General features: G+C 41.9%; 1 protein-coding gene across 7 annotated transcripts in view; it reads right to left on the bottom strand.

Moving 5' to 3' along the window:
* Nucleotides 1-20,116, bottom strand: part of SRPK2 (SRSF protein kinase 2) — a 97,278-nt gene that overhangs the window by 38,081 nt on the left and 39,081 nt on the right. For all 7 annotated transcript variants that reach the window (XM_079993635.1, XM_079993634.1, XM_079993639.1 and 4 more), the window contains exon 3: nt 2,708-2,862. In XM_079993635.1, the coding sequence (XP_079849761.1) occupies nt 2,708-2,862 (155 nt within the window). The remainder of the gene's footprint in view (nt 1-2,707; nt 2,863-20,116) is intronic.

The following is a 20,116-nucleotide window of genomic DNA, read 5'->3' as shown; positions in this document are numbered from 1 at the left end:
TAACTTAAATAGAAAACTATCTTTAGAAAGATTTTTCCTCCAAAAGCATTTTATTTTAAAAATCCAATTTTAAAAAAATAAATCCAAAATCTTTGATTTTTATCCACCCTGCTCTGCAATTTTCCATGACAATGTCAACCTGCTTTTACAAACACTGCTCTTTCCGACAGTTAAGAGGAAGGGAAATCTAATGAGAAAGGTTTTTTATAAGCTATGGAGTTGCGATGATAAAAAAAATTCAGCTTGATACTATTCGTCTTTAAATAGGTTCAACAGGATCATCTATCTGTTACTAGCCTGAACTGATACACAAGTTAGGTTTCTGCCAGCATTCAGCTATGAATGGGCGCAGCTACACTATCTGGATGAGGAGAGATAGTACTGGAAAGAAAGTGATGTTTTTGGACAAAATGCTCAGGTGACAATTGTAGGGGACTTTGAAAGAAATTAAGGTAGAGGGGCAGAAACTTTCCAGAGACCAGTGCCTAAAAAAACAGGAACATGCTGACAGCTGCCCTAAGTGTTTCAGGAGACAATTAGTCTGCTCTCATGAGTAGACTAGCCAATGATAACACGGTAGTACAAATGTCACCACTTTGCAAAGTAAGGAAGAGTGCTTTCTGATCACATCCAGGGACTCTGGTAGAACGGAACTGAGACAAAGAACAATGTATGCTTGGAGCCTCAAACCAACATTTGGCACAATGCCTAAATTGAACACTGTTACATACTAAGGGTTTAGAGTGCCTGGTACTGTGAAAAAGAACACAATCTGAAAAAGTACAAGGATTTCAAGATACAGAACAAAGACCTAGATCAGTGGTGGGGAATCTCTGGCCTGAAGGCCTGATTAGACGCAGCAAGGGGTCCAGCTGCCCTACACCAGACATCATTTATGATATTGGGTGTGGAGCAGATTAAAGATGTGGCTATAAAGAAACAATCAAGAACCTTAAAGTATGCTCCCCATTGTTCCTTGGCAAACAGAAACTGTATTTGGCCTTTAAATTTAGGAGAAGAAGAAAACTCTGCTGGGATGAGTTCCACTCAGGAGCTCCCAACTGAAGCCGATCTCTGCCAAAAGCGGGGTGTGAAGCCACAGCCAATTGGCAGTGGCTGCGAATCCTGCTTCTTTTGCCAACATAGTTTTAAACCAAGCCATGTGGGTAGAGGAGCATTTAGCAAGCCAGTTTGCAAAGGAAAACACTTCACCTAATGCCACTATGATTAACAGGTGGGTGGATGTAGTTTCCCACTCTTGAACTAGATGCAGCTACCTCCAAGAAAAAACACTTCAGAAGCCCAGTTGTAACACACTGGCCACACATCACAGAGGCCTGGATCACATTTAAAGTAAACTAATCCGAACTATGGCTTACCAGGGCCACACAAACAAGATGGCTCCTGGAGAACAGCTTGCAGTTACTTTGCTATCCCCCAGTCCTTTTATCTCAGCATGGCACAGCAAAGTTTGGCTTTGTCCCATGCTTTCTAGGCGCAGGTCAGAGCGGTTTTGGCTGTACCCCACTGCTTCCCCCCGGAAAACCTGCTCTTTAGCGCTAAACTGGAACAAACAGCAATCCGTGTAAAACCTGGTTGCTGTTTGTTCCGATTCAGTGGTAAACCACTGGTCTTCCTGGGGGAAAGCAGCGGGACAAAGTGTCATCTGAATCCCATTTCATAATTAAGCTTTCTCTCCTTAACCATGAATCAGGTTTGTTCTTGGTTTGGCCTAGCATGACATATGACACAACTGACGTCTTACACTGATTGCTTCACTATATATGCTTTGCTGCAGCACGTAACACCAAACCTTGCAGATGTACAGACAAGCAGCAGCACTCCATATCCCCATGCCTTATATACAAATTCCCAAGGCTCCCTAGATTGCCAATATGTGCTGCCATTGCCAATCCAAGTGAAAATAATTCCATAAATACTCCTAAATTTGTTTGAGAAGCCCGTGCTTCAAAGTTCTTAATAAAAGTTTTGGGGTTCCCTGGCTTCATTTTAATCCAGGCTGGTGAAGGGCTTATTAAACAATACTAAACCCAGGTAATGGGGAAGCCAAAGAATTCACATACAAGGGAGGAGACACAGAGTGATAGGGAGTGCATAATTCTGTGGCACAGTTTCCAATCTCAATTTTAATTTTACATCTACACTGGGCCATTCTTTATACCACTGTGTTTTCTTCAAGTGCTGGCATTCTATTTACACTACCCACCATGTTAATTTCTGGCTATCTGTTCTAAAGAGTCATTTTTCACGTTCCTATCTTACTTCATGTGTAGAATTTATGCTCCTACAAAGCACACAAAGAACCAGATTGTGCACCAGGGGGTGCGGGGAATGAGTCGTTTGGAAACAACAACATTGGAAACCTGAAAGTGTCTCTTTAAATCTGGCACTCCAAAGGTTATAAAGAGCTGTTGTGCAATTTAGCTCTGTATTGAAAATAATGTGATGCTTCATATGACGACAGAATGCTCTTGAAGCAAAAGAAATAGAAAAAGCAGAGATTACTCTTCCAGAGCATCTCATGAATGTACCAGTATTCTTAGCTGGCAAGTGCTGGAAATTCCTGCCCTTGTGATTTGGATGAATGGGAGACATCCCCAGAGCTGGACCAACATTAGCAAAGACAAGAGTTGACAGAAAAAATAATAAACTCTTCAGGCTGTGCAGTTTGCTCACACACACTAACCTTTGCAATAATCTGCAGGGTCTTCTTGCTCTTCATCATCGGATCCCAGAATCTCCTCCTCTGGCTCTGGAGGGGCTGGCTCTGGCAAAGGTGGAGGAGGAGGTGGCGGGGGGGGTGGCGGGGGTGCAGAGGGAACTTTCTGTTGAGGCTCTGGCCTACAAATGCAAAATGGTACATTCAGTAAATTATACTCTTGCCAAAATTACCCTTTGAGCACTTTATATTTCCTTTCTTGCCATTTAACAGTGCAATCCTAACCATGGCTACTCAGAAGTAAAGGTAAAGGTAAAGGTACCCCTGCCCGTACGGGCCAGTCTTGACAGACTCTGGGGTTGTGCGCCCATCTCACTTAAGAGGCCAGGGGCCAGCGCTGTCCGGAGACACTTCCGGGTCACGTGGCCAGCGTGACATCGCTGCTCTGGCGAGCCAGAGCCGCACACGGAAACGCCGTTTACCTTCCCGCTGGTAAGCGGTCCCTATTTATCTACTTGCACCTGGAGGTGCTTTCGAACTGCTAGGTTGGCAGGCGCTGGGACCGAGCAGCGGGAGCGCACCCCGCCGCAGGGATTCGAACCGCCGACCTTTCGATCGGCAAGTCCTAGGCGCTGAGGCTTTAACCCACAGCGCCACCTGCGTCCTATTAAGTCCTATTAAATTCAATAGAGTCAGCATTTGGAAACATCTCAAAATCCAAATTCATCTCACCGTCAGGATGAGAAAGAGCAAGAACTAGTACATATTTAACATAACCTGGCTGTGAGCACCACTATTTTCCTGCATATTGGCTACAAACAATGGCCCTGACAATGCTAAGGAATATTGCAAAATGTAGTGTACAAGAAAAATCTGTTACAAACACCAGAGTAGGATACAAATGGGCCTTTGAAGATGAGTTCCATCTTCATTTTTACAAAGTTTTGAGGAGTATGTTAAAGGAACACAGCATTAACAATATTTAGAAATCAGCATAGCAGATTTTTAAATCTAAAAGAGGATCTAATTCATAGATTTCCTTCACAGGTTTTTATAACACCAAGCTAGCAAATTAAGAGATTTATCCAGCAAAACGAAAATCAAATAAGCCAAATATTTAAGACGGCAGCGAAAGAGAAACAAAACCCTAAAGATTTTTTTGTTAACTCAAGATTTCTGTGCAAATGTTTCAAATACAGAATTCTTTATTAAATCAGCCAAATATTTATATGAGAAGAAATCTACAGCAAGTCATGTTTTCAAATGGACCTACTGCACCCCATATGCAAAACATGTTAGATTTCCTATATTGTTTATACAGTAAGTTTTGTGATGAAAAGATAAAGCCAAGTCAAACTTGCTTTTTTGATAATGTTCAAAACAAAGATCTCCTTAAAAAGCAATTAAGCAACACTAACAAAACTTGTTGAGTGGTACTGAAGGCTATTTTGTATAATTAACTATACATTTTAAAAAGTAAAGCATATTCTATGGTGTTGCCTGACAAACCCGATGATGACTTGAGGAGCATGTTAGAATATAAACACATTGCAACTGAATTAGAGTATCAAAATCTTATTCTTCAATTATGACAATGGATTAAAGACAATCTATGTTAGTATACAGTTGCAATCAAAATTATTCAACCCCCAATACAAATCAGGTTTATTATAAAAATTTACAGACTTTCAGCTGTTTGCAATGAGCAAATAAAACAAAAGCAATTGAAATAGGTCAACCCAAAGGATGCTTCAAGTGGTTTCCTCAAATTCAGCTGAAAATGCAACTTATACTGCAACTTAAACCTGATTTGCAATGGGGGTTGAATGATTTCAATTGCAACTGTATCCTTTTAATAAATTCACAACTTGGTTCCTTCTTAAAATTGGACAGAGGGTAGAAAGCACAGAAGGAATCGTGATGCTCAGGCCAGTTATGTTTCAGATGTCACACAAAACCAAGATGACAAGGAGCCTTTGACTGACGCCACCTATGTTACCAATGATGCCTTCACTCCATTCCTAGTTTGGAGCAAACTATAGTTGAAGACTCTTTTGGGGGGAAGTTCTTCCTCAGGCAGAGGCAAACTCGGCCCTCCAGATGTTTTGAGACTACAGTTCCCATCATCCCTGACCACTGGTCCTGTTAACTAGGGATGATAGGAGTTGTAGTCCCAAAACATCTAGAGGGCCAAGTTTGCCTATGCCTGTTCTTCCTTAAATAGGCCTGGAGCAGACTAATGTGAAACACCTTTCTTTCTCATTGATGCCACAACTGTGGGCAAATCACAGCTGAGTACAGAGCAGATCTCTCTTCATTCAACTACCTAATCCTCTTCCACCTCAGCATCTCATGCCTGAGGAAGGATCTGAAGTGATCAGTTTGTTAGACGGAAGATATAGTCAAAACAGCACAATGGCAGCAACTTCCCATAGATTATGGAAGAAATCAACTCATTCATAATATACACACCCATTCATAAAATCCCACCAACCAACAAAATGACTACATGAAAAAATTGCTCAACAATTCTTCCCAGCCCACCAATAAATAAAAACTCGGTTTCAGATTTAACCAATCTTGCATAACACAGGAGACAACCTCACAAACTTAAATTTTCACAAGAATATATAATGCCATATTTAAAATGCTTTTTACATAATAATGCTAATATATTTCAGTAGGTTGCTGTTCCATGTATTTTAAGAAGGTGTGAATTTTTTCTGTGCACAAAAACAGGAGTAATAGTATATCCAAATAGCAATACCGTATTAATATTGCCTGCTATACTCCAGTGTTCCTATGGCAACTGGCTCAGATTTCTATTCCCATCACCAACTGCCAAAGACAACTCTATGTAAGGAGAAAAATGGCTTTAAGTGTGTCTGTTCAGAAAAACTTTACCAGGCAAAGTTAAAAATGAAAGCTCTGGAATTTTGGGTCTTGAAAGATAAAGCACTCTTCTATAGTTCCCATGTATTTTGTGATAATCAAACTCTAAATCAAAAAATTGACTTACGTTACAGGATTTTTGACCATTATCATTAGGGTGGGTTACAACATTAAAACACATTATTAAAAACATTTTAAAATGTTATGATTTTTTCCACCAGTCCAGAGAGACGCACACAAACAAACACATCAGGTAGTGTAAATACGTGCTAGTAGAATCTGAACTGCGTTAAAATAGGCTAGGAAAAGCCTTATTCTCTAGGGAAATTGAATCTAAACTACATTTCAAAACCAAAGCACACGTTGCAAGCATAAGTATATGTCTGCAGTAGAAATGTCAGTCACTGCAGCCAACCATCTCATAACTGGCTGTTTTAAGGAGCAAACAGGACAATGTAATTCAGTTTCACTGGGTGACATCCAGCACAGCATATGCAGGCACTTGCTAGTGCAATGGCACTTTCCCTTTCTTTTCACTCCTATTCCTACAGCCCAGGGGACTCCAAAACCTGCTCTGGGGGATAAGGGCATGCACAATGGACCAAAGGAGGAAGAAGAGAAATGGTAAGTTCTGCTGTACAAGCTGATTTTCACTGCTCATACAAGGTGGACATCTTTAGAGCTTGCCACTTTGTATTAGTAACCATAAAATTTATGGGTGAAAATAACCTTTTTCCTTGGTTTTTCATTTTTACTTTTCAATTTTACTCTACAGTGACTACTTTCTTCAGAATTAATTCTTCACTACATTGCATTAGTGTTAAGCTGCACTTAATACTTCAGCCTTTTAGTGGGCTTTAATTATCATACTCCCACACTATTATCACTGTTTACAAACATTAAAAACTCCCCCCTCCAGCTATTCTTGTGATTAACAGAAAAACACCAACAACAAAAAATGTTCTAATTAGTTTTGGTTAAATGCTTGCTGACTTTGTCTATAATCTTGGATCTTCTTGCATCCTCAAATACCTACTTCAGCTTAATTAAAACCCTTGTATATTAGTCTGATACCCCAATGCAGGGCATACATATCTTTACATTAAATTTGCCAATGTGTTTTACTTATTGCCGATAAACAGTTCTTTCTGATCTTAATAATGAACTTTTTAGTTCCAGGGGCATTTGGGAGAATTTATGGAACAAGAATGTGTGAGTATAATAATAACATGTTGCATACTTCAAAGGATTGAAATATTTCCTTTTGCTCCCAAGCAGAAACAAGGAATTGTATACTTCCAAACATGAACTGGCTTTCCGCTTGACCCTGCTGAGACGGTCACTAAAAGGAAAAAGGGAAAAAACTAGCTAAATCTCTCAGGATCTGTAAATCTACTCAACCTCTCCCCCTTCTCTAGCAACAAGACGAACATCTTTTCTTCATTCAAAGTGCTACAGCTAACTGTTATTTTGCCAAAGCTTACTTTCAAAGAGACAAAATTATTATTGGCTGCTGATTACATGTTCCTACACTGGCTAGCATTCTGTTAGATTGCTCCTGTAATGTTTGTGTAGGTATTTTGGCTAGGATGCTCTCCTGGTTCAGATTGGAGTGCCACCTTACCACCATGCCTGTTCCATTTTGGACAGCATAAACAGGCAAGTAGTTGCCTAAGGATCCTTTAGTTAAACCCCCAAAGATGCTAGGTGAAAAGAAGAAAATAAAAGGGCCCTTCCTTTTGTGCCTCTAATAGGCCAGATAGCTACTGCTCCTCCAGTTGCTTTACTTATTAGTATCACAAGAACCACAGAGGTGCAATGCTGTTTCAATGCTCTTTCAACAAGAAATACAACTGACTTGTGCACAGCCCCGCTTCCTTCGACAAGCCTAGTGGGAGGCAGGCTAGGTAGATTTCGCTTGGAATGAGAAATACTCCTCAAAGACATATGGATTCTGAACAGTCCGAGCCTCACCAGATAATGGTCCAATCATGACAACAGAATGCATTACACTACTCCTATACTCAAACCAAACCAAACCTCACCAAACCAAACTCATCCCAGGTCAGAGACCGGTTTCCCCTGCCTACAATTCTACATCCTGACTCGGGAAGGGGGGGGGGGTGAGGCCCTGCCCTGTGACTCTGTGAAGTGTTGACCTAAAGCAATGAACCCTTTAGGATGATCCCACCACCTAGGGCAAGGTCTGGACCACACCCACACCCCAGCTGTACTGGCTCAGCCAGTAATCAAACAGCACCTACACAACAATTAATAGCATGCAAAAGCAGCACTGAGAAAAATTGGCTGGGTGAAAAAAGCTGCATTTAATCACAATTGTATTGTGCCATGTATGCAGGAGAAGAGAGAACCTAGTAGGTGTCATGCAGGTTTCAAGTTGCACCTGGGACTGATGGGACAAAGAAGAAAAAACAGCTGATCCCACACAGGCTCCTTTGGGAGGAACAGTAGGATATAAATTTAGTAAAGAAATAAATTGCTGAAATTATAAAATCCAGCAGTTTGACAGATCTGTCTCTAGCCTTAACCAAAGAACTCAGGTTCCCTGTAAGAAAGAGAACAAAAACAAAGAGAAACACGGAGGTATTTTATAGTAGCAAAGCTAGGAATTAAATTTTATGTGGAGAACAAGGTAAAAAGTAAGATTGACAGAAGCCAAGTAGCAATACCCTGTGGCTGGAGATAACATAATCATCAAAAAAATAAAAATACCATCTTGAAGTAAAAGATCATCAGTCCATTTTAGGAACTTGATCCTGAATGCCTAAACTTTGTATTCTTAAGGACACAAAAAGCAAGTAAGCTGTGTTGGACCATAAGAAAATCAGACCATCGGGGTTTTTGCATGGATCTACATGGCTTCCTTTGTTTTGTGGATGTCAAGGGTAAAATTATTCATGTGCAGAGAGCCAGTGTGGTGCTGAACTAGGGCCTGAGATACCAGGGTTCAGATTGCCACTCAGCTATGAAGCTCACTGAGTGACCTTGGACCAGTAAAGCAATCTCAGCAAAACCTACCTCACAGGGTTGTTGTGAGCATAAAAAGGAGAGGAAGCACAATATATGGGCCTGTGATGTCCTTGTTTCAGTTCACATACTATTCTGTAAAGTCTGATTCACCTTTAAATGCAAACTGGATTGAATTTCTCGACCTCCCATATAATTAACATGGACAAGGGTAGTGTTCCTACCCTCTAGTCAGCAGGCCTGAGACCTCTGGAGTGTGTACACACCCTACTCTCTAACTGATTCCAGTCAATTCAGCCTGATGACATACCTGTTGATTTACAGCCCTTAAGAGGGCAGGAGGGGGGGAACCGTACAGGAAACACTGAGCAACCCAACCAGAGAATACCGCTAATACAATAAATGCATGAACAGCCATTAAGGTTAGGACTCACACCTAAAAGGATGTGCACGAAAACCCTTTGGCGTCCAAAACACACTTGAGCATTCACTGCTTGCTTTAGGTATGGTAAAAAAGGCTATCAATACCTTTCTCCTCTTTTGTCTTAGGGAAAAGCCCCCTCCCAGTTAACTGAAGCTTTAAGAGGAATCCTCATGCAAGAACAAAGGTTCTATTTTATTCTAGTCTTTTGCGGGTGGCCTTCATTTTCCTTGGTTTTCCCACCCCTCCATCTTCATTATTTTGAGGTTCTGAGGGACCTTGTATCCTACCAGTGCTTTTGTTCAACCTCCATGACTTTCTCCCAAGGAAAGTTCCAAACATTATGGAGCTCAAGGGAAGGATTTGCCTAGCCCCGTTTCTCCATCACAGTATTTTCCTTGATATTTCTTGACAGCATGCTACACTCTGTAATCTAAGGGTGCCTAGACTTTTGAGAAGTCATAAGGAACTACCCAAGCAACTACAGTACCCCAGCTCAAAGGAAGATCTCAAGATCTAAGCAGAACCCAGAAATAGATAATGTTGCCATTCGGGCCTCCTGTCACTTTCTAACTCTCCAGGCAAGCATGTCACAAACACTGCCCCAGGCAGTGTCATTTATATTTGGCTTCTTTCTCTAACCTGAGTCAGCTTTCCATATGTGTATCCGGTGCCCACTGCCTTCAAGTTTCCTTGCTTAACATTAATTTCCCATCTCCTTTCTTCACCTGCTGCTCTGTCTCAGTCCTTTCCATCTCCTCCTTCTATAGATTTAGTGAAGCAATTATCAGTCCAATGTGATTGCTGTGCATGTATCTAATATGTGTATTTTGTAATAAAATGAATATTTAATTACTTTAAACTCTGATTCATCATCTCCTTGGGCTTTTTTGGGGGGAGGGGGAGGATATAAACTTAATAAATAAATAAAATAGTGTCTTGGAAAATCTAGGTTTTGACATGGCACATCATAATTCTTGGTTTTAATACTTAACACATATTCCTTGGGTATACATTTGAAGCAGAATATTTGTGTAGACAAGGACACATGGTAGCAAACTGATGCTCATCCTACGGCCTGCCAAGCCATTTCAGGTCCTCAGCTCCAGGACAGATTTTAAGAAAGATGTTGGATTAGAAGCAACATAGGCGCATTCTGAAGGTATAGAATGTTATAGTATGCTTCATTAAAAGTCAGCTAGGAAACTGTAGGAATGAATCAATCTCTCATTATTGAACCTGCAGACCACCCTGGAAGTTTCTGCTGAAAGGTGGCTTGTGAACAAACAAACAAAGAAAGAAACAGTTTTTCTTCTTTTCTACCCACCAGCCTCCTATCCAGGCTTGGGATGATAACCCATACATTCCAGAATGTCACAGGAGATACAATAAGTTAAAAACTATTGGGAGCCAGCTCATCAGCGCATTAACATTATTTCTCAACAGTACTTTCTAGCATGAAGGCCTATCTAGCAGTTGCTATTTATGGATTCTAAACCTTGATTCTTGACTACCCTGGTTCACAGTACATAGGACTGTTTTCCAAAGCTTTGTAAACTGTGACTGGTGCAGAATGTCAACAGCTACCTGCTACTGGGGTGAGTATCCCCGCCCCCACCCTGCCCCGCCCCCGTGTGCACCTTTGACCATTTTATTTAAGGTTTTTACACAAACATGTCAAACATTAAGGGGTAGCCATTTTGGCACACATATATGTATGTTACATGATTGCATTGGCTTTCAATTGCTTTCTTGGTAACAATGGCCTGAGCAAGACTATCTAGAACACTATCGGTTCTTATATTCCTCATCATAGTGTTGTTTTCTTGGGCCACAATCCAACTCAGAGGAAGAGGAGGCAGTGCCTGGGGCGCCATATGCCCAGACTACCCAGGCCAAAAGGTATGCCCTTCCTTGACTCTTCTAGCTCAGAAGGCACTGCATCTAGGCAGCACTCATCCTCAAGCAATAGAAGCCAGCAACTGCAAAGTTGGGCAATGGCCTGTTAAAACAAGACATAGCTCCTTAGAGAGCGTAGGGCATCAGGTCAGCTAGCTCTCATAAGACTGAACCATGCTGCCAAGGCAACAATTCACTCCTGGTGAGTTTGGGCCTACAGGGAGCTCTCCATGATTCTGCTCAACTGTCTTCTGCCCCGCCCACTCTTACTTGGTTGATTCTCTGCAAGACCTAACAACTCTCCTAAAAATGTGGGTGCCCCGGACTCTATCTGACACCACCATCCTAGACCCCAACCCAAGGATAGACCAAATACACAGTAACTACAGTGAGAAATGACATCTGAACTTCAATGTGCCTTAAGCCAATGTAGGCAAAAGCACAAAGAAGGCATTCCCAGTAGCCACTCCACAACTACTGAACTCCCTTCTCCTAGAGGAGCTTGCCCAATCTTAAACATCCTGCAGAAGTACTGGGAAAACCCCTTTGCAGACGATTAATTTATTTTTAATCAATTAAGTTTCATATTTTTGTCCCATTTGTTTAATGGCGTCGGCTACCCCAACTCACGTAACTCCTCAAAAACAAAAACATCACAACATAGCTTACAATAGACAATATTCCAATCAAACACAGCTCCTGGGATGTCAGGTACTGAGAGCAGGTCTGTGTTGCACCATAGAAAGCCCTCAAGACAATTCAAACACAGCACTGATAAGCTCCAGAGGGAACAACCCTGCACTACGTTGGACAGTGATTCACTGCCTTTACGGTGAGCAGAATATAATGAGCAAATAAAATTTAAAAAAAATCAATCACACTCTGGTACAGAACTATTAAATGCAGTATATTTGCTACATTTACAGCTGGTTAGAGTTGGTCTAGAAAGTTCCAAATTAAAATGCCAACCCTAAATTTATGTCAGCTCATCTGCCCTAGGATGTCAGAATGCTGTTATGTTTCATAATAATTTATAATTTACTTTTCTGTAAACCCTCTCCTAAGAACTTACAATGTGCACAGAAAATTTCAAGGGTGAATGTTTGAGCACTAAGCAAAAAATGAACATTTGTTTTTATAGCCAACATTTCTGACCTTTGGAAAACTTGTGCCTTGAGTGGCAGACTGAAAGCCCATTAATTGTTTTCACTGCACTGTTGGCTAAGAGTAGCAATGCTAAAACTGTAAGATCACAAAGACTGCAACATAAAAGTATAGCTGAATCCAACTTTACTGACTTTCTAGCATCAGCTAAAGACACATCTTCTTTATTCAGGCACTGAAAGCAGGGTTTAAATTGTGTATGTGTTTTGGGATATATATGGAGGATTGTTTTTATATATTTTCTACACTGCCCTGGGATTCCATTGAAAGATGCAATAAATAAATTCAAAAAACAAATAAAACATTTCAGTAAAACGTCTTGGAAATCAGCCAATCAAGACAACTCATACGAACTGACCTCTGAACATCTTGATTATATTTTATTTTACAATCACTACTTCCTAGTCCCTCATAATTAAGCAGTTTCCTTGATGAGAGGTTTAAATGTAGCTTGCACAAACAAAAGTTATATCATAACTGTAAATAGCTATTTGACCTTGATCAATATTGAGCATGGCCAACCTACTTTCATTTCTCAACTGTTTTCATGTGCCCATGAAACCCTTCCTCTAATGAACAATTACTTTGCTCTTTTAACTGAAACAGTCAAAGCTGGTGACTTGCTTTCGCACAGATTTAACAGCCACAATTCTAAGCAGCTGTATTTATTTTAGTGCTCTATATCTCATACCTGAGTTTGCTTGTTTCCTCCTTCCATTCTCCATTTGTGCTATTTCTTTTGAGTTTGGAAACTGAGCTGATTGTACTTGTGCTAATTCAGAAATCTGTACTTATTTCATAGACTCATAGAGTTGGAAGGGACAGCATGCATCATCTAGTCCACCCCCCCCCCCTGCCACGCAGGAATATGCACCCAGACAGGAATCAAACCTGTGACCTTGGCATTAGCAGTACCAATGTCTAACCAACTAAGCTAATCAGATTTATTTTTTTCTTCCACAAAGAAGGGCTCCCAGAATGGCATGCAGATCATGACAAACCAGACAGTCCTTACTCTTGGGTTTACAATATGGAAGGTCTTCAAACTATAACACTTTAATGCAGGTGTTCTTAAAGCTGTCTCACATCAGGCCTCCCCAAACCAGGAAGTAACTGTTTGAAGCTTCTATTAAATGAATATAAGTTCACTTCACTTTATATTCTGTATTTGGATCCTGGAGTACATGATATAGGAGCCAGCAATCAAGTATGAAAGTAGTGTGTACACACCCCTTTGAAATACTTTATTAGAGTACTGAGGAATTGACCTCAGTACTCTAATAAAATACTTAGTTTCCAAGTATTTTTAAGTGAGGCATCTCAAAATATTTGCTCCAATATACTACACAGGAAGCCTTTTATTAAGCGTTCAGCTGCAAAATTTAAAGTGAACACTGACTTTAAAGCAGAAGAAGACAACTGAGCTGTCATTGTTCATTTTCATCCCCCAGCTACATGGCAAGCAATTAAATAGAAAAACGATAAAAAAGAAGTCAGGACACATGAATGCATAGCATGAAGTGCTGGAGGAAAGAATCCTACAAAAGCAAAGCTATTGGAAAAATAAGCAGTTGCTTCATTGACCCCAGTACTCAATCAAGAAGATGAGACAGGCCGCCTTCTACAGTGTACCTCTTTAGAAGTAATGACAGAGTATTCTGCCTAACCCAATCAGGGGTGTAGCTAGCTGCTCTGGCTCCCGGAGCAGCAGGGGCAGGGCAAGTCACCCACAGGGGCAGGGTGATCTGCCCGGGTGGGTGGCGCGGTGAGCCGCCCACGGAGTCCGCTGGCGGATGCAAGCCTCACGCTGCCGTTTCAGGCAGCGCGGGGTCCCAAACCACCGCAGCACTCCCAGGAGAGATGCGTGCTTGGGTGCGCTGCAGGCCAGGCCCCGCGGTAAGTGCCGACCCCCACAGGGCACCATTTTGTCAACCCCCCTCAAGGATGACACCCGGGGCAGACCGCACCCCCTGCACCCCCCCCTTCCTATGCCCCTGAACCCAATCAAGGCATATGTTAAGGTACCCAAGATAGTGTTCGGTTGCCCCCTGGCCAATGCCAGATACTCAAGAGTTTACACATGTATGAGAAACTGAGGCTCTCTTTCCAATGAACTTTTGTGCATTCAATACAAATCAGGATTTCTCATTGCGACACTTTGGGTAGCACCCCGCAGCATTTCTACCATGTCTTAAGTGAAAATGAAAGTGGCCCCCTTGGATTATCTCTTTTCCTCAGTGAACAAGTAAACAGCAACTGAGGAGAGATTTAAATTTGGAACATGAGACAGGAAGAGGTCCAGGGGATCAAACTATAGGAGGCTCTGGGTGCCTGAGCACCCACAAAAATTGTTGTGGGTGCTCAGCCCCCACACTGCAGTGCCCCCAATGCAATTTCCAAGGTCTCTCAAGGCCTCAGACAGCATCTCCAAGGCCTCGGAGATACTGTCGGAGGTCTCACAAGGCACTGGAGATGCTGTCCAAGACCTTCCAAGACCTTGGAACCTGACTTTGGGTGGTACCAGAAGTTGGGTTCTGAGGCTGGGGGAGGGTGTGCATTTGACATCACGACGCAATGTGACATCATGACGTCATGCACACCAGGCACCCAAGTCGGCTCCCCTGAAGAGGTCAAAAACCTTCCTTCAGCCCCTGTCAAGATCTCTCCCACCCCAGTTCATGTAGCTGCTATTATGGGAGAGACTGCGGGTCAATATCCTGCTTCATTTATTTATTTCCAATCTGGCCCTGAGGTAAGAATTCTAAGCTGATCAACTGAGAACAGTGATAGACAGGCCGTGCTGCCTTAAGAAGATCTACATGACACTTTGAAAATGACTGCCTTTTAAATTGAATATAATGCCAACCAACACCACAACTTCTAATTCTAGTATTGTTTCACTTTAGGCCAACAAGGCATTTGATATTTGTCAACGTAAAATGAGCACCTTAAACACTACAAGTAACTGATAGCAGCAACATAAAAGTTATCAAAGCCAGTCAGTGTATACACACATACAAATTACTACAAGCAGAACTCAACTGTGGGACTACCACACAGAGGCCAGGAAGAAGACCATCAATGCAAATCCCAACATATGACAATATGCGGCAAGTATTAATACTAGTCCTGGTTCAGTAATTGCTGCATCTGTGAAAACATCACTTACTCAGCAGCTGCTCAAGAATAAATGTACCAGGGAAATGACTGTGATAATAATGGGAGAATCATCTGTGTAATTTCTCCTTCACAGAAGGAAAGAGCAATGAGCAAAATGCTCAGAATCCACCTCACATTGTGGATTCTCATGAATACTATTAATAGAAGCTGACAGTGTAGACACAATTGCTTAAATGTTCACTTCTTTTAAAATATCATTTTGGAAATAATTGTTAACTTATATGCCAACTGATTACATGAACTATTTTCATTTTAGGGAGTCTTAAATGTTTACAGAAATCTAAGTTTATTACGTCATGCAACCCTTTAAGTCCGGCTGTTCAAATACCAAAGAGTTTTTTAACAGGAACTGCCTTTTATATATAGACAAGTGGGAACCCACAACAAAATGTTGCAGTATTATTCCTAGTCCTTAGCAGGTGTGCTCTGGCTCAGGTTTTCAGGCAGTCCGAAAAATTTTTTGGAGTGCTAAGTACTCATGGAACAGTTAGGTTTCAGGAGGAAAGGAGTGAAAGACATTGCTTCAATTTCTCACACCTGGGAAACTTTCTCTCCCTAAATTGGAGGGAAAGATGGCATGAAATTATGCTCCCGGGGGTAGAATTACATGGGGAGTCCAATCTTATGCAGATTTACTCAGACATCCGACTAAGTTCAATACAACTCATTCACAAACAAATGTGCATAGGATTACACCGTTAATCACCAAAACTTTAGTATTTTCCATGTAAATTTTTATTTTGAATATACACACCATACTGCTTATATCTGCATATTTAATTCATTGGAAACACTTCAAATATGGATATGTTCATAACACTTGTTCCAAGGAGGTGAATCCCTATATTTTTAAGGCTTTATCTGTGAATGTGTAGCACCCCACTCCTTTTCATGGAAGTACAAAGAAGAGATTCTGCAGATTCTGAATTTGGGTTCAGAGATACTAATTACCCCTTTTCATTCATCAAAATCTTCACAGTAGCTTCAATGTTAGCATTAAACAGAGCAGAAAGTCAGAAAGGAATGAAAATTTCTGTTAATATGGCCATTTTAAAAAGGACAAATAAAAAAACAAGAAGATAGCTGTGTGTCTAAAGTAGGTATTTTCTTCAGCACTGATAATAATACAAAACACAAAAATAAGCAGTACTGTACTGAAAAGCCACTGAAAACAAAGTGGAAATAAACATGCATGAAGACAGAAAGCTGTTTCGAAAAGGTGAATTTATCTTCTACTATAAATGCTGAGGGGGAAATTGGGGGCTTGGGGGGGAATCAAAGAAAGTAGAGTTGGAAGGGACCCCAAGGGTGATCCAGTCAAAGTAATGAAAGTAAAGGTAAAGGGACCCCTAACCATTAGGTCCAGTCGCGGACGACTCTGGGGTTGCGGCACTCATCTCGCTTTACTGGCCAAGGGAGTAATGAAAGTAAGCTAGGCTAAATCATGTAAAATGTAAAGAAAAAAGTAACAGGCCATTATTTTCTAAAAATGTATTTTGCTCTTTCAAGCCACAATCGAATCGAGCAAGAGAGATGCAGCTGGGACTATTGGCAGTTTAACCAGTTGCGGTGCCCAAGGCAGCCTGCAAAGCGAGGTGCTGCTCAGTTTTGAAAGCTGCTTATTTGGCAATGGGATCTGTACATATGAAAACCCCCAAAATCTCTGGGTGCATTTGCATCCCTTCCATCACAGTTATATTCATACACCTATACCACACTTCCCAAATATATAGTGTAACTAAATTATGCCTGTTGCTACAGGATTAAAGATTAAGGACGCAGGTGGCACTGTGGGTTAAAGCCTCAGCGCCTAGGGCTTGCCGATCGAAAGGTCGGCGGTTCGAATCCCTGCGGCGGGGTGCGCTCCCGCTGCTCGGTCCCAGCGCCTGCCAACCTAGCAGTTCGAAAGCACCTCCGGGTGCAAGTAGATAAATAGGGACCGCTTACCGGCGGGAAGGTAAACGGCGTTTCCGTGTGCGGCTCTGGCTCGCCAGATGCAGCTTGTCACGCTGGCCACGTGACCCGGAAGTGTCTCCGGACATCGCTGGCCCCTGGCCTCTTAAGTGAGATGGGCGCACAATCCCAGAGTCTGTCAAGACTGGCCCGTACGGGCAGGGGTACCTTTACCTTTACCTTATATTTATCCAAAAGACAATTTAATGCAGAAGTAGGGTATGAAATGCCTTCTTGGTTTCAAAAGCATATCCTAAACCTGTAATTCTGGTGCATGCACTTGCACACCACACAGGAGCTCCTAAACGCAGTGGGAACTTTGCATAAGAAAAGCTGCTCCATTTGCTTCCATGTTGGAGAATTGTCAGCAGGTACAACTCTACAGCTCCTGCAACACAAGGTTCAACAGTGGAGCTCTAGATACTAATAAGATCACATGGACACTGGACCACGGACAGTGCATCTTGAAGTAACTGCCTCAGAGTTCTTTTACTTCGCATCCTGTTTTACACTTTTAGCATCATTTTTATTGCCTCTTTCTTAACTTGAGTCCCAAGATGGGGCAATCACTTGAGTTGTAGAAGCAGCAAGGAAAGCAAGCATCTCATTTGCTCTGAAAGATCAATTACTTCCAAAGGGGGGAAATACGGAACATATAGGGAACAGGGACAGTAAGTAAATGTATATTGCAGAAAAAGTACTCTCTCTCAAACTCCTTTTTATTATTATTCATTTATATGTAGTTATAGCCCATCCTGCACCATGAAATCCACACCTTTTTGCTCATTATGAGTATTGGTCCGAGTAATTTTTCAGCTCTGAACCACCAATTAGTTTTGTTGCACAACATTAAAGCACTCTGTGACCCAGCATAGCGTAGTGGTCCCTATTTGGTTTTTTTATCTGGGAGATCCAGGTGCAAATCCCTACTCAGCCTATTTTTATGTTTGATTCAGCAATAATTTGGAATTCTGAGTAACTTGGGACGGGAAAACAAACTGAATGCTCCCTTGGTGCAGGCAATTCACATTCCCTGTTCTTCATACTCTCCTTTCTCTACAACTCCACAGCCTCCTATTGCAGCCATCATCCATCCCTTGCCTTTTTTATCATACTTTTCTGATAAGAAACAGTGGGGGGAAGTAACAGCAATTGCAGAGGCAGGCAATGGTCCCAGCAACAGTAAGAGGGTGGGTGGTAGCAATATCAGGAAGAGGAAGTTCCATGCTACTTAGATGTTTTGTCCCACGGCAGTCAATCAGTCAATTACATTTATATTCCACCTTTCCTCCAAGGAGCTCACGGTATTGTACATAACTCTTTACCACTCAAAGCACTACACCACGCTGGTTCACTCTTACCCGCCCTGGGAGAGCAACAAGCCACAAGCCACATTAAGAGCCAGAAACCCTCTTCACTATGTTTGGAGAAGGCAGATCTACGATGGGTGCATTCTTCAGGGAGCCAACATCATAATCTATTTGCATAGAGAGGACGACATTAAGGCTGCTTCTAGCTGTGCTACTCCCTGGGGGTGAGTGAGTAACTGCAAGCGTTTTCCAGATCACTGCTCAAGGTGTCTTGCCATATTTAGGTACATGCATGAATGCCAACTGGTAAAGTTTTGGGGGAGCTGGGAAGTCTGTATTTATCTGAAGGGATAATTTACTACTAACTTCCAACAGAAATGCCAAAAGAAAACTCCACCACAATAATCCCAAATACAGAAACATATTGGACACCCACCCACCCCATTATCTGAAGCATTCATCCTCTATTTCATCTAATCATAGAAGGGACCCCGAGGGTCATCTGGTCAAACCCCATGCAACGCAGGAATCTCAACTAAATCAATTCTCGCTAAGGTATTAATCATCTTTTGTGGACACCTTTTATAGAATGGCTGGCAGGCAAGAGTCCAAAGGTCTGTATTTTCATTTTTTTAAAAAAAATATATTAATTCATTTCACTAAGTCTATCAACCAAACAAAAAGCTGATGCAAAACAAGGAAGCAAAACCCATTCTTGACAAACAGATCAAGCCCAGTTTTAAAACCAGAATAGAGCATGATCAAATGAAGCAAAGAGTATCATGCAAGTTAAACACTAGAGTGTAAGTGTAAACATGGCTTTCAAAAAAAAAAAAATAGATAGATGGAGAAGGGACTCTTAGAGAGCCAATCCTGATGAGTCATTTTCTCTAGGAACATAGGTGCTGTCAGAGTGTTTATCAACATTTTGGATGACATGGATTAGTTGCTTTCCAGCACTACAATCTTCAACTCTAACAACTTTGAAGCCTTCCAAATCCAATGCTCTTTGTATCATTACTCTACTAGGTCCCTTTCCTATTACAGCATAACTAATAGCATAATCCTAGGACGCAGGTGGCGCTGTGTTTAGGACGCAGGTGGCGCTGTGGGTTAAAGCCTCAGCGCCTAGGGCTTGCCGATCGAAAGGTCGGTGGTTCGAATCCCTGCGGCGGGGTGCGCTCCCGCTGCTCGGTCCCAGCGCCTGCCAACCTAGCAGTTCGAAAGCACCCCCGGGTGCAAGTAGATAAATAGGGACCGCTTACCAGCGGGAAGGTAAACGGCGTTTCCGTGTGCGGCTCTGGCTCGCCAGAGCAGCGATGTCACGCTGGCCACGTGACCCGGAAGTGTCTGCGGACAGCGCTGGCCCCTGGCCTCTTAAGTGAGATGGGCGCACAACCCCAGAGTCTGTCAAGACTGGCCCGTACGGGCAGGGGTACCTTTACCTTTACTTTTTTATGCATGTTCACTCAGAAGAAAATCCAAGTGTGTTTCATGGAGTTTAATTCAAGGAAAGTACGCATAGAAACGCAGCCTAAATGTGAAAGCTTGCAAAGTGGCAACCATGTGTGCAGTGATATTGGGCAGAACATTTTTCAAGATGGAAATTTTCCCAACACTATATTCCAC

Source organism: Podarcis cretensis, assembly GCF_951804945.1.
Source record: "Podarcis cretensis genome assembly, chromosome: 10".
NCBI lineage: Eukaryota > Metazoa > Chordata > Lepidosauria > Squamata > Lacertidae > Podarcis > Podarcis cretensis.
This window is presented reverse-complemented; position numbering and strand designations above follow the sequence as displayed.